Source organism: Perca flavescens, chromosome 7 (assembly GCF_004354835.1).
Source record: "Perca flavescens isolate YP-PL-M2 chromosome 7, PFLA_1.0, whole genome shotgun sequence".
NCBI classification, from domain to species: domain Eukaryota; kingdom Metazoa; phylum Chordata; class Actinopteri; order Perciformes; family Percidae; genus Perca; species Perca flavescens.
In genome coordinates, this window is record NC_041337.1 from 17,681,703 (window position 1) to 17,694,860 (window position 13,158).

The following is a 13,158-nucleotide window of genomic DNA, read 5'->3' on the forward strand; positions in this document are numbered from 1 at the left end:
CTTAAGGCCTTTTTTAAAACAGTCAGTGGATTGAGGTGCCCTCAAGGTGTCAGGGAGGGCATTCCACAGACGTTGGCATTTTAAACTCCGGTCGATTTAACCTTTTCTCAGATCTCTGCGAGGTAAATCCAGACAGCTAGCTAGACTATCTGTCCAATCTGAGTTTTCCGTTGCATGACTAAAACAACTTTTGAACGTTCACGTGTTCCACCAAAACAAGTTCCTTCCTTCCTCCAGCGCATTTTGGAGGAGGGTCTGGCAATGTGAGACTACCTTCCTGCTAACCCAAATAATGGGCAGCCCCACTCCTGTCACACACATACTTGCACCCCAATAACTGTCCACAATCCTACAGGGACTTACTGTACATCACCTTTGCATGCACCCCTCACAGTCAGAGTGACTCCTTGTATTTTTGCTGAGCGGCTAGGGGTGGATGTTTATGTTGGAAGTCATCTGGTGATAGGGAACCTGTGTGATATTTATATTTTCCTTCCTAATGGGCATGTTAGGTTCACACTGTGTCACCAGACATTTTCACTTTCTCTCTGGGTCCCCCATGCTGCAGTCCCAAGATGTGACGGATTCATGACCCCCCTCCCTACCACCACCACCACCAGTATGTATCCCTGTCACATCCAAACACCCTTACATTATTTCTACTTACCCTGACTAAAGGCTCCTCCTGCAAGCCCCAGACTCAGACTACAGACATAGGTTAATCCATTTTAGTCTTCATTTTATCAAATGTATTACTTAAATACTTTATACTTGAATGAAAAGCAGATCTGGATTCCACTGCAATGTATTATCCTCTTACACTTCCAAGAGCATTTTTACATAATGATTATTTCCATTACTGTGCAAATTACACATTTACTTTAATGCATACAAAAACATTACAGTCATTTTCCTAATCAAAGGTGAGATGTGAAAGAAAAAAGATAGGGTTAGGGATGATAACATGATAGCGCTGACTGACTAAGCAAACTACACAATACAGCTATTTTTCTGTAAACCCTGCCTTCAGAAAAACCCCGGAAAGTATTGAGTAGCTGTACATCAGCATGATGCACATGCTTATATTGTGGTTATGTATCTGTCCTTGTATGACCGTCCCACTGTGTAGTCTATTGGTCATATGAGTGCCCCTGTTGTGGATAAAGGACCAGTCCCTGAACATCAGTGAGACAGGAAAAGGCATTTGGGGGAATCCTCTCCACCTCCAGCAGATTATTTTCCAAGTGGATCGAAGCCAAGGTGGAGCCAGAATTGCGAGGGTGGCACACTCCCCACTGCCTCACCAGCCTGCAACCACAACATACGTACACTTAAATTTAGACATACTACATTAGCTGCATTTTGCACTTTTCCTTCCACACATGCTAATTTGTTGTTTCCCCAAATGCACAAAGAACTGCATAAAGCTGTATAAGTGGTTTGGTTACCAGTGTTACTGTGTTAGATCAAAGGGGACACAGAGTCTGGGACAGTTCACAACAGTAATGAAAAATAGTTTTGCCAAAAATAGTTATTGTCTTCATCTTTATGCTGACGAGGACTGTTGTTGAAATGTTAGTTTGAATAAATTTGCATATCCTTCTTTGCTTCGTTGCCAAGCTCCATAGAGTCATTTCCAAAGGAAGCTGCACCAGCACAGCTAATGTTATCAGGACAGGGTTGGGTAAAAAGCAAACAAGCATAGCTTATCTCTGCATTTTAAAAATCACATTTGACTTTTGAAAATCGTATGGAAAGTGGCAATTCTACCTGATCTGGTTGTTGTCCAGTCGCAGCACCTGCAGGTTCTTAAACTGTCGAACGCAGCGAGGGATCTCCCCCAGACGATTGTTGTCCAATAGGAGCTCTCCAAGTGAGCGGTACGTTCCAACAAAAGAGACTCGTTCCATACCCTCATTGCTCAAGTCATTGTGGGATAGATGGAGGGACTGTAGATTGGACCGCATGTGACGGAACGTAAAGGCAGCAATGTGACTGATTTTGTTGTGTTGGAGGGTCAATTTACGGAGATGGCGAGGAAGATTCATTGGGACAGAGGTAAATCTGTTATAGGACAGGTCCAAGGCCTCCAGGGACCTGAGTAGACACAAACAGACAAATCATGAATCTCAGACAGATATCTACAAGAAGACCTTCAAATGAAAATTCTACTTTTAGATATTTTTAGCCATGCTAGTTGCAGCGCTCTAGCCTGGACAACAGTTTGGTCCAGACTGAAATATCTCAACAACTATGAGATGGATTGTCATGAAATGTCATGGTACCCAGAGGATCAATCCTATTGACTTTGGTGATCCCCTGACTTTTCTGCTAGCACCACCGGTAGGTCAGAGTTTTCACTCATCCTGTGAAATATCTGTGGTTCAGACTTCATGGTTAGTAGACGATGTATATCCTGAAGACTTTGATGATCCCCCAACTTTAACTCCACGCCACCATGAGGATGACGTTTGTGGTTTTGAGTGAAATGTCTCAACAACTATTGGATGGATTGCCATGACATTTGGTACACCTATTCATGTGCCATTCAGGATGAATTCTAACAACTTTGGTTATCTCTGACTTTTCAGTTAGCAGCACCATCAGGTCAAAATTTCACATTGTCCAATACTTCAGTTGCCTGCAAAACGAATGACATTCCTATCAGCCCAAGCTGTACTCTGTGTTTAGCGCTAAGTAACAAATGTTAACATGCCGACACGCTAAAGTAAGATGGTGATCATGGTGAACTTTACACACCTGCTTAACATTAGCATGTTTTACAGGACTCTAGATTAGATATAATAATGGATGCCCAGTTCCACTCTGATTTAACTGCAGACTTCATGTTTTATAGTTAATGGACTCCTGCATAGCGCTGTGGGGGAGGCACGGAGTCAGGAGTGCAGAGTGTGAGGCTTGGCTGCAGGGGAATCAGGGCGAGCAGCATGGGGGAAATAATGGGGCCTGGGGAATACGATGTAAGAGAGCACGGCAGTTTGAGGGGGAATTTGTGGCTGAGTGGTGGATAAGGGGTATACAAATGTTTGGTTTTTGGGAATGAGAATGACAGCCATAGAGGGAGGACCAGATTTCAGGGATGAGGATGCAGTACAGGGGTTCAGTGTTTTTGTTAGAAGTTCCAACACAGCTGTTGTGAGTTTACAGCACAGCTCACTGCAGGAGAGGAACCTCATTTCCTGTTCTTCCACCATTCATAGACCACATTAAACTGCCAATGGGCTCAGAACACCCTAAGGTGACCAGCCAATGACCACACAGTGAAGTGAAATGGGGACCAATGAGGATAAAGAGAGTGAAGGGTTATGGATGTGGGAGACGCTTGGACTGTGTCTCAGCATTTCTGCTCCTTGTAAAGGTGACTTACAGCAAGACCTCTGCATTAACTCGCCTCTCTTGAACTTTGCAACTCCCAGGCTACATGAATCACTGGTGTTTTTGTGGGTTTTGTATTTCCATGAGATAGATGATGTGTGACAATGAGAAGGGGTTAAAATCCCTAAATTAATCAAAACATTGGTACAAAAAGCAACTTCTGATCATTTGTCAGTATCATAGTTAAGGTCATGATTAGCACGAGGCCTTCCTCCCTCAGTTTGGTCAAACAAGGTCCACTATAGACTTCAGGAAACCTGAGGTTGGTTACATGCCGTTTCTGCTTAACAGAGGTGTTTTAAAACTTCACATTAATACAACCATAAATGTTTTACTGAAAACACAGTTATGAAGGGGAGCACAATGACAGATTTAACTCAACACACACAAACACAAGAGCCAACACTCACTGGCCACGCTGCAGGCTTTTTGTCTAACCTATATGTTGTGGCTGTTATGGATTGCTGTGAAAATGTGGTTTCTGCTTGATATTTAAACCCTAAAATATATTGCTCTGTCAGCTTCTCAGTACCAGTTCAGACCAGTTGTGAGCCTCTGATTTGTATTCTAAATCTTTGCCAGAAAGCTCAGCAGCCCACCGCTCCTTAGAGCTCCACATGGTATTAATGAGCAGAGGGACACACAGTCCTCTCTTCTCAGAGTCCACCACCCTCAACACTCCCACTCTCTGGCACCTACACGCACATGCACACACCAACACTCACTCATGATGTGAAGATGAAACACTCATAAACGCATAAACAGGCAAATATACATACTCAGAGATGTGCCAAGTACATGTATATACAAACACAAGCGTATTAATTTGAAAATGCTATTTCACAAATAGATACCATACATATATTCAAAGAATTGGCATAGACATGCACTCTCTATCCAAGATTACTTCATTGCTAAAACACTAAAAGTGAGGATTACACAAAACTGTGTTTGTGTGCACAAATGTGTCCATGTTTTTGTGCAAAGCAATGGCCAGGAGTAATCAAGCGGATGGTCTGCTCATCCTCAGGGTATTGGGTTCTAATGGCAACCAGCACACAGAGAGGTTTGTGCATATACTCACAGTTCCATCTGTGCCGAGCCCACCCTGCCAGCTCGATACAAGCTGACTTATGGACTTTGGCAACCTAACCAGGATAGGTAATGTAGCCAGGCAGAGCGGCTGTGCCAAGCAGGCTAGATAGAACAAGACTGAAATGATGGATGGATGGATGGATGATAGTCAGCTACGTCAAGTCATTATGGTGCAGGCTTCTGTTTGCACTACATTTTTTAACATACCGGTAAGCTGATATCTGGGAGTATGTTTGGCCATATGTCACATCTGTTGAAAACAGACTGAAGCACATCTGGAGTCCTTTAAACGCAGAATATGACTTTAACAAATTTTCTGCTGTGGTACATAGTGTATATTTGTGGTTACAGTATAGTGTACATACTTTTTCAGACTGAAAACCAAACAGGAAACCTTTAAATGAAAACCAAAGATCACTGAAATTAAACTCAGAGGTTTGAGACATTCTCAAGTACAGAGCTATTATCAGCAAAACGTACTTAAAGTTAAAGTAAAAACATTCATTATGCAGAAAATCTCGCCATAAGTACTAATAGTTGAATTATAAATTAAGCAACATATGTTGTGCTTTTTTAAAATATGGTGTATATATAAATATATATATATATATATATATATATATATATATATATATATATATATATATATATATATATATATATATATATATATATATATATATATATATATAATGTATTATACATCATGTATGTAAATTAACTATTAACTAAAGCTGTAGTGTAGTAAAAAGTACAATAATTTCCTCTGAAATGTTGTGTAGTTAAAGAATAAAGTACAATATAATGGAAAAACTCAAGTACAAGAACCTTAAAACTGTAGTGCATTACAGTCTAATTAGTTCCACCAGTTGTTAAGCTTGTGCGTATGCTTACACACTGGTCACACATTGGCAGTAAACACACCCAAAGGGAACACAAACTAAAGACAGATCTGGGATAAGTTTAAAGAGTACAAAAAAAGGGATCTGGGAAACAGAAAATACCTATATAATATGAGGTTACAATACATGCATCTAAACACAGTACTGACCAAATATTAGATAAATTACCAAGTTAGATAATGAGGCGAGTGACTGGCGGTCGGCCCGGTCTGCCTGAAACAGATCCCAGGTACAAACTGCACTCCCCAGCTTCTTCTTACCTCTTGTATCCTCCACTCTTACCTCCTTGAACCCCCAGCAGGAGGCAGCAATAACACTGGCACCGTGACATGGAACAGAGGCACTTCACTAACCAGAACCAGCCTACTGCAGTTTATTTTCACATTGAGCAATTTACTTTTCATTCTGTTTCAATCCCTCGCTGTCTGTTTTGCCACAAATGTCTGCAGAGCTACATGATGAATAGATTTTTCACATGTAGTTCAAAGTGGATTTAATTATTATATGTCTGCAGATTAAAATACAATCGTAACACAGAGTCTTGTTTTACGCCACTTGGGTCTCGCTAATGACCTTTGCCCTTTTAGGTATCAGCTGAATAGGTTAAATTTTTCCCCACTCTCTTGTCTATGCAGTGCTAAAGGAAGCTTTTAAACTAGCTAATAAGCCTGCCGTGCCAATGGGAAGAGTGCTGCTCTCACCACTAATGAGGTCAAGTGTCAGATGTCAAACACATTCGAGTCAGAAGTCAAGCGAAATCTCGGAGCGCTGCCTCATTCAACTTTCTCTATTTCACTCAAGCTCTCTTTTTTCCCCCACATCATCTCTCTACAAGATATCATAATTTCTTCGGTCAAAATTACCCAAACTATATTTTCCCAATTTCATATTTCTATTTCCTCTTTCATATAATCATTAAGTCATGAAATACAATCCAAATTTTCTCCAACTGCACTTTTCAGTCTTTCTTTCTTTAACATTTTTCTTTTCCTCAGTTTTCCCTGAAGCTCCCACTGTGGTTCACAAGGATCCCAGGGAGCAAAGAAAAAAACCCACTGGAATTCACTATATTTAAACAACACACACACACACACACACACACACACACACACAAACACACACACACACCATCATAAACACATTGAAACATATTTACACAAAGAGACACATACAGGCACACAGTTGCCCTCAAGCTCTTGCTCATCTAAGTACACAAGGTCAGCTGTCATAACTTCTGTGATATGTTTGCTTGTGGTGTGTGTGTGTGTGTGTGGGGGGGGGGGGAAGCGGGGGGTAAGAAATAGAGAGACAGAGAGAAAGAAAGAAGAAAATAGAAAACGAATGTGTCTGTCTTCATGTGAATCAGTGAGAAGTGTGTTTATGTGCAGTGAAACAGAGCGTCAGCCTCATCTACTGATGTTGATGATAGAAATAATAATCGGATCTGTCAGAATGATAACTGTTTAAACGTTAAAAAAAATGATAACAAAAGTGTTTGGAATCCAAAACACCAGTCTACCCTCTTGTGGCTGATAGAGAAACTGCAGGACATTATTGGATGGATGGACGTACTTGAGACGGGTCCAGGCGTGGGTAGCGATGCCTTGCTCATGCAACAGGTTGTGACTCAGGTCCAGCACTCTCAAATGGACGCAGCCCCTCAGTGCCTCCTCCGTCACCGCCTCAATCAGATTTTCAGTCATATCCAGCTCCTAAATGAAAAGTAGGGCCACAGACAGACAGGGATGTCTCATTTGGGACATCAATTCTTGTCCTGATGTCAGTTTGTGGCTCTCTGAATAGACCCTAAATACAAGTCTGTATCCCAGCTGCCTCCTTTAGCTGATTCATACATTTTAAGGAGGAGTATTTCCCCCAGATGCTGCAGTAAAGTGATACCAGTGCACCTGAAGTGAGGGAGGAAGGCCCAGAGGGAGGTAACGGAAGCGGTTGTTGTCCAACTGGAGGTTCAAAAGTCTCTTTAGTGGTCTGAAGGCTAGCGGTGACACACTGCCCTCATGGAGCGTATTCTCCTCCAGCTCCAGATTCAACAGGTTCATCAAACCTAGAGGGGAACACTCAATTATATTATTTTCATACAAGATGTTTCTCTTCCGTGAACACAGACACAAATCCTACCTTTAAAACAATTAGGGCTGAGTGTACTGAGCTTGTTGTTGTTCATCTTGAGCTCCTCCAGAGATGGCGGCAGCGCTGGGATCCTGGTGAGTTGGTTTCCATCTACGTTCAGCTTCTTCAGAAAGGTCAAGTTCTACATGACACGCAACGGGGAAAAAAAGAGGGGTGAACAGGCCAGAAAGATAAAACAGACAAAATGAATACTTGTCTCCAAATCCATAATTTTCCATCCCGACTTGCCGAGAAGGACACAATCCCAGAGTTCACTGAAATACACCAAATCTGTGCATCTCTTCCATCTATCATGTATTTTTAGAAAAGCCACTCTGTGTGGCTCTTCAGTGAGAGCCGCTGTGGTTGATGTGTGTCAACTAAAAGCAGTGGACTGAATCTTTGGCATCTCTCGAGCCAGTCCATCAGTCCTCTGTCATTACTGGGATGAGAGCAGAAAAAAACTTCCCCGAAAATAATTTGCTTTTATTCTCCACACATTACTGGCTGCAGCTGTTTTCCAACAGGTCTGCCCAGCCAATACTGTAAGAGTATGCTGATGGTGGTGCCTAATGATTGGTCAGAGTGTGGTGGGCTGCCTCGGTGTGGTCAGGATCTGTGTTAGGCCTGTGGTCATTTAGAGGTTAGACCAGAGGTTATTCTTAGAAAGGATTAGTTAATGCAATTTTCACTGCTCTTTTATTACGGTAATGATACAGGATAGAGCCTGCTTTTAATTTTAATTACATGCAAAGTGACTTATAAAAGTGGCTTGTAACTCACAAGCTCACTCATTCAAGAGGAAGCTTTTTTAGCTTTAGGGTTTCAAATCTCATACATTTACTTTTTACTGTTAGTACGTACTGCAGTTGCCCTTACAAAGTACATACTGTTGGATGCATACATGCATACAATTGGGACACACTACTTCTTCATAATATTCGCCTTGAACTTTGACCCTCTTGCTCATATATGCTGTGCAAAGGATTGTGGATCAGAATAACCAGAAAAGCATGCTGGCTTGCATACTGCAAAATAGACCGAATGCAGTAAATACAGTTTTATGGCTCTAAAACATCAACATATTTTAGCCTTATGGGTTTGTAAATTAATGTATCATGTATTTCCCTTATCTTGACATAACATAAAGATTTTTCATGCACTTTCAGCACCAAAAAACGGAACTTACTGTAGTAACCTAAATTGCAAATTGTTTTTTTCCTTTGGGCTCTGCTTCTCCTATTTGCTTTTCTCTTTTTAACAAAAAAAAAAATAATGACACTACATTTGTATAAAAAACAACAGTTACAGTTGTAACACTCTGGACAGGTAATTCAGGTCTAGGACTGCAGGTTTGAGCCTGCTAGCAATACAGAAGCTCTGCAGTTAGATTGTATTGGATGTGCCTGATTGCTGGTACATCACATCAATGTGACACTATGTGACCTTTTGCATTTGTATCACACGTACACTGTGTAATGTTGCTTTAAAACAAGAACAGGTATCCCTCAATTGAACCCTAATGTAATAGTGAGATATACATTCAAGAAAGATTAAACATACAGTATAAAACTTTATGAGTGTAATGTACTTGCAGAGTATTAGACTGGATTGTTGAGACTGACAGAGAAGAAGAGAGGTGTTACTCACAGACAGGGGGCTTTGCCTGAACGACTCATCATCCAGTTTGTTTTTGCTCAGGTCCAGTGTGTCCAGGTTCGGTACACCAGAGAAAACTTGTGGAGCTATGATTCTGATGTTGTTCTCTTTAAAGATAAATCACATGGTAAGAGATATGATGTAGTAGATGTAGTGGAAGTATATACTGTAATATGGCCTGTGAAGCCATTTCACACAAATGTGATAAAGGGACTTTACTTGACTCACAAGTCATGTCATGTTGATATATCTCTGCTGGAACTTTTCTTTATGTAAATAATATAGTCAGTGACCTTTGTTATTTTAGTTTTCAATTCATAGTTCACTATCTTGCCAAAAACAACTGTTAGACATAAAAGTGATTATTAAAAAAAAATGAATCAATCAAAGTGGCAATTAGAGTTACTGATTTAATAAACCAGTTCATTTGTAATCAATATCACAGCTATATTCGGTTTTAATGGAGTACACTTCTATTCTAACCATCCCACCGAGCACAAACATGGCTCATTTTGTATGATGAATCTACCAACACAATACACACACACACACACACACACACACACACACCTGCCATATCCAGATTTGTGGCCAGCAGGTTATGGATGATTGGCAGGCGAGTCATGCCGATGCCCCTGCAGCTGATTTCTCTGTCAGCAGTCTGACACTCGCTGAGAGGAGACTCTGTAAAACTGGAGTGTGTTTCTGTTCCATTGCTGGGAGGCTCAGTTGCCTCTTCTTCCTCCTCCTCCTCCTCCTCCTCCTCCTCCTCCTCCTCCTCCTCCTCTTCCTCCTCCTCTTCCTCCTCTTCCTGACAGGGAATTCCAAAATAATTATATGACAGAAAATTAATTAACTGAAATGGGTGAATCAATGATGTAAAGCACTAAACTCCACACCTCCTCTTCTTCTTCATCATCATCATCATCGTCGTCGTCGTCGTCGTCGTCATCATCATCATCATCATCATCTTCCTCCTCCTCCTCTCCTGCTTTCCCTTGATCCATCAGCCTCTGCTTTTCAGTATGAAGCTCCTTAAGTGTAGCCATTAGAGCACTGGTTTCCTCCTCTCCTCTCCCACGCTTCCTCCAGCCCATCAGGGGTTGCCCCAAGCCCGCCTGAAATAAGCAGCCGGAAGTCACCCACATGATTCAACAAAGGAGCAAATCAACCAGTGAACATGGGTGAAAATATGGTTTAAAAAAACTGCCAACATAAAAACCGAAAATGTGCAAATTTCTTTATTTCTTTATTTATAAACATGCATTTTGTATTAACATGGTAGAACAAGTGTCATACATACTATTCGATACGCAGTGGCCTCCACTGTGGCTTTGTGCTTCCTCTTCCCCCAGGCACCTCTCCTTCTTCTACCAGCCTTCAGCTTCCTGAAATCAACTCCTTGATGCTCACTCTCCTCCTCTGCCTCCATTTGGAGACGCTCATCCTCACTCTCTTCTTCACCAGTCATAAAGCAGAGCAGAAAAAAAAACAAAGACACGAAATAAAAAAAGTTTTTTCACTCTGCTGTATTCATAAATACTGTAAACTATTTCAGTAATTAAAGCATGCATTAGCCAAATATCACGCAGACTTAAACAGGCAGCATTTGAAAGATAAAAAACTCTGATCTTACCAGCAGGGAGGGTAACACTTAAAGCATATGTATCTGACAAGGTCACACCTCTATCAACTCCTGGTGGATGGACGGCTGCTTTTTCTAATTCAGGTGATTCTGAAGACGTTTCAGGTGACTCTGAAGACGTTTCTAATTCAGGTGACTCTGAAGACGTTTCCAAGTATGCATCCATATCGTGCAAATAGTTTGGGCTTTGTCCACATAAAACTGTGCCACACAGACAAATGAACATGATCCACGTCCTTGGCATCTGCATGGTTGAAAGTTTACAGTTTAAGTGGTTGCAGCTAGAGAGAGAAGTCCGAAACTTTTAGGTCTTCAAGAAGCGAGGATGATGCAAATCCACAGAAAGTGAAGGCAATGTTGCAAAATGGAAAGGTACTCTGAGTAACAATTGACGTGAGAGTTTACACAAGAGGATACGTCACTATAAACACTTGTAGCAAAGGCTGTGCTGTGGTTTCTCTGTTGTGAGTCATCCAAAAGCAGTTCTAAACCATATTACACATGCCCCCAACTCAGAGTGAACGCTGAAATGAAGAAAGAGCAGGAGGATGGGAAGGAATATCTAGGAGGCGGAGAGGTAAAAAAAAAAAAAGAAAAGAAAAAAAGCTGTCACATTGTTAATAAAGGCCCTCGTTCATCCATGAAATACACAGACCCGCCCTGCTCCTCCTTGTCTCCTCATCCTTTCGTAACTGTCTGCCAACATTAGGTGGAAAGCAGAGATTTTTGGAGGAGATAAGAGACAGACAGGGGGCCACAGATAGAAACTGGAACACAAGAAGTTTCATACAACTGTGATAGATTCTAGTCGGACATTATCATGTGGGTTGACACATACATTTGTGATCCACTGTCAGTTTTTTGTTTTTCTCCTGACTGAATCATCAGACTGACCTTGGGCCTTTTCCAAACAAGAGACAGGGTTGGTGGACAGTTCAAGTCGGAGCCAACCTTGTTTGGCACAGCTCCTCTAGCATCTATGTATGAAAACAAACACGACCTCTGAGAAGTGGGCAACGAGCCCGTCTTTACGTTCTGTACGCACAATACTGTCTGTACGTAGATACACTGTGATTCTTACATATGTAGTCTGGAGTGTGTAGCCTACATCCTTACACTCAATGCCAAGCAGGTGCCACTGGCTGAGAGTTGAGCCAAACTGGGATTTTCACTGTGGGGTGAAACCTGCTGACAGTTCCTGTTTATTTGCTCATTAACCACATATACGCACACTAAATCTGTCACAATGTGTGCGTGCGCGTTGTCATGTCCCGGACGACAGCTTCTGTGATTAACAAGGACTAAAATATGATCATTTCTGATCATATCAATGAGGTTAACGTTACGTATTAATTTATTTTTCTGCATCTGAAGATCAGCTGATGAGACAGACAAGAGAAGAATCCAGACTTATTCCAAATGGCACATTGGACAACTTAACAGTCAACAGTGAAACACTCAGGTCCTGATGTGCTCTTCCAAGGTAAATAGTGATGTGACCAAAGACTATTCATTTAAATCTTGACAGCAATGTGCAGTAATCCACTCACCACATTCAACCCCTTCCTTAACCCCAGACTGACAACACCCTGGATTTACAATTTCCACTGCAGTGAGGCGCAGAGGCCTACAATACATCCAACTTTTAATTTTTAACCTCCTTCAGTGACTGGTTTCATACACAAAGGACTAACACAACTTTACTACCTTGTTTCCCTGTCGGCTCTACAACATGTATGACACCGACAGTACAGGCCAAAACTTTGTACACACCTTCTCATTCAATGCGGTTTTTTTATTTATTTTCATGACTACTTACATTGTACATAGGGAATTATGTACTTAACAAAAAAGTGTGAAATAACTGAAAACATGTCTTATATTTTAGATTCTTCAAAGTAGCCACCTTTTGCTTTTTTATTAATAAGGGAAAAAATTCCACTTATTAACCCTGACAAAGCACACCTGTGAAGGGAAAACCATTTCAGGTGACTACCTCATGAAGCTCATTGATAGAACACCAAGGGTTTGCAGAGTTATCAAAAAAAGCAAAGGGTGGCTACTTTGAGGAATCTAAAATATAAGACATGTTTTCAGTTATTAAGAGAAGAATCCAGACTTATTCCAAATGGCTTGTTAACCCTTATCTGCTGTTGGGGATGTTTTCAGCCACTAAGGGGTAATTTTGAGTCTAAATTTGGCCATAACTTTTTCCGTGTTACAGCAAATGGAATGATTTTCATTGACAAATCTTATTTTAACACATATTTTAGGAAAATGCTTTGAAAATTTTCCAAAACCCAACAGTACACTGTGGGCCAATTCACAACC

At 41.2% G+C, this 13,158-nt stretch overlaps 1 protein-coding gene across 1 annotated transcript; it reads right to left on the reverse strand.

The window, feature by feature from the left end:
* Positions 1–1,130: 1,130 nt before the first annotated feature.
* On the reverse strand, positions 1,131–9,807 carry si:dkey-32e6.6 (extracellular matrix protein 2). The gene is made up of 8 exons (XM_028582582.1): positions 9,753–9,807; positions 9,174–9,289; positions 7,533–7,665; positions 7,301–7,458; positions 6,966–7,105; positions 3,939–4,091; positions 1,771–2,097; positions 1,131–1,308 (listed from the first exon to the last, which is right to left on the reverse strand). Exons 1-8 carry the CDS (start codon positions 9,805–9,807, stop codon positions 1,131–1,133), a joined length of 1,260 nt encoding a protein of 419 aa, XP_028438383.1.
* Positions 9,808–13,158: the final 3,351 nt, after the last annotated feature.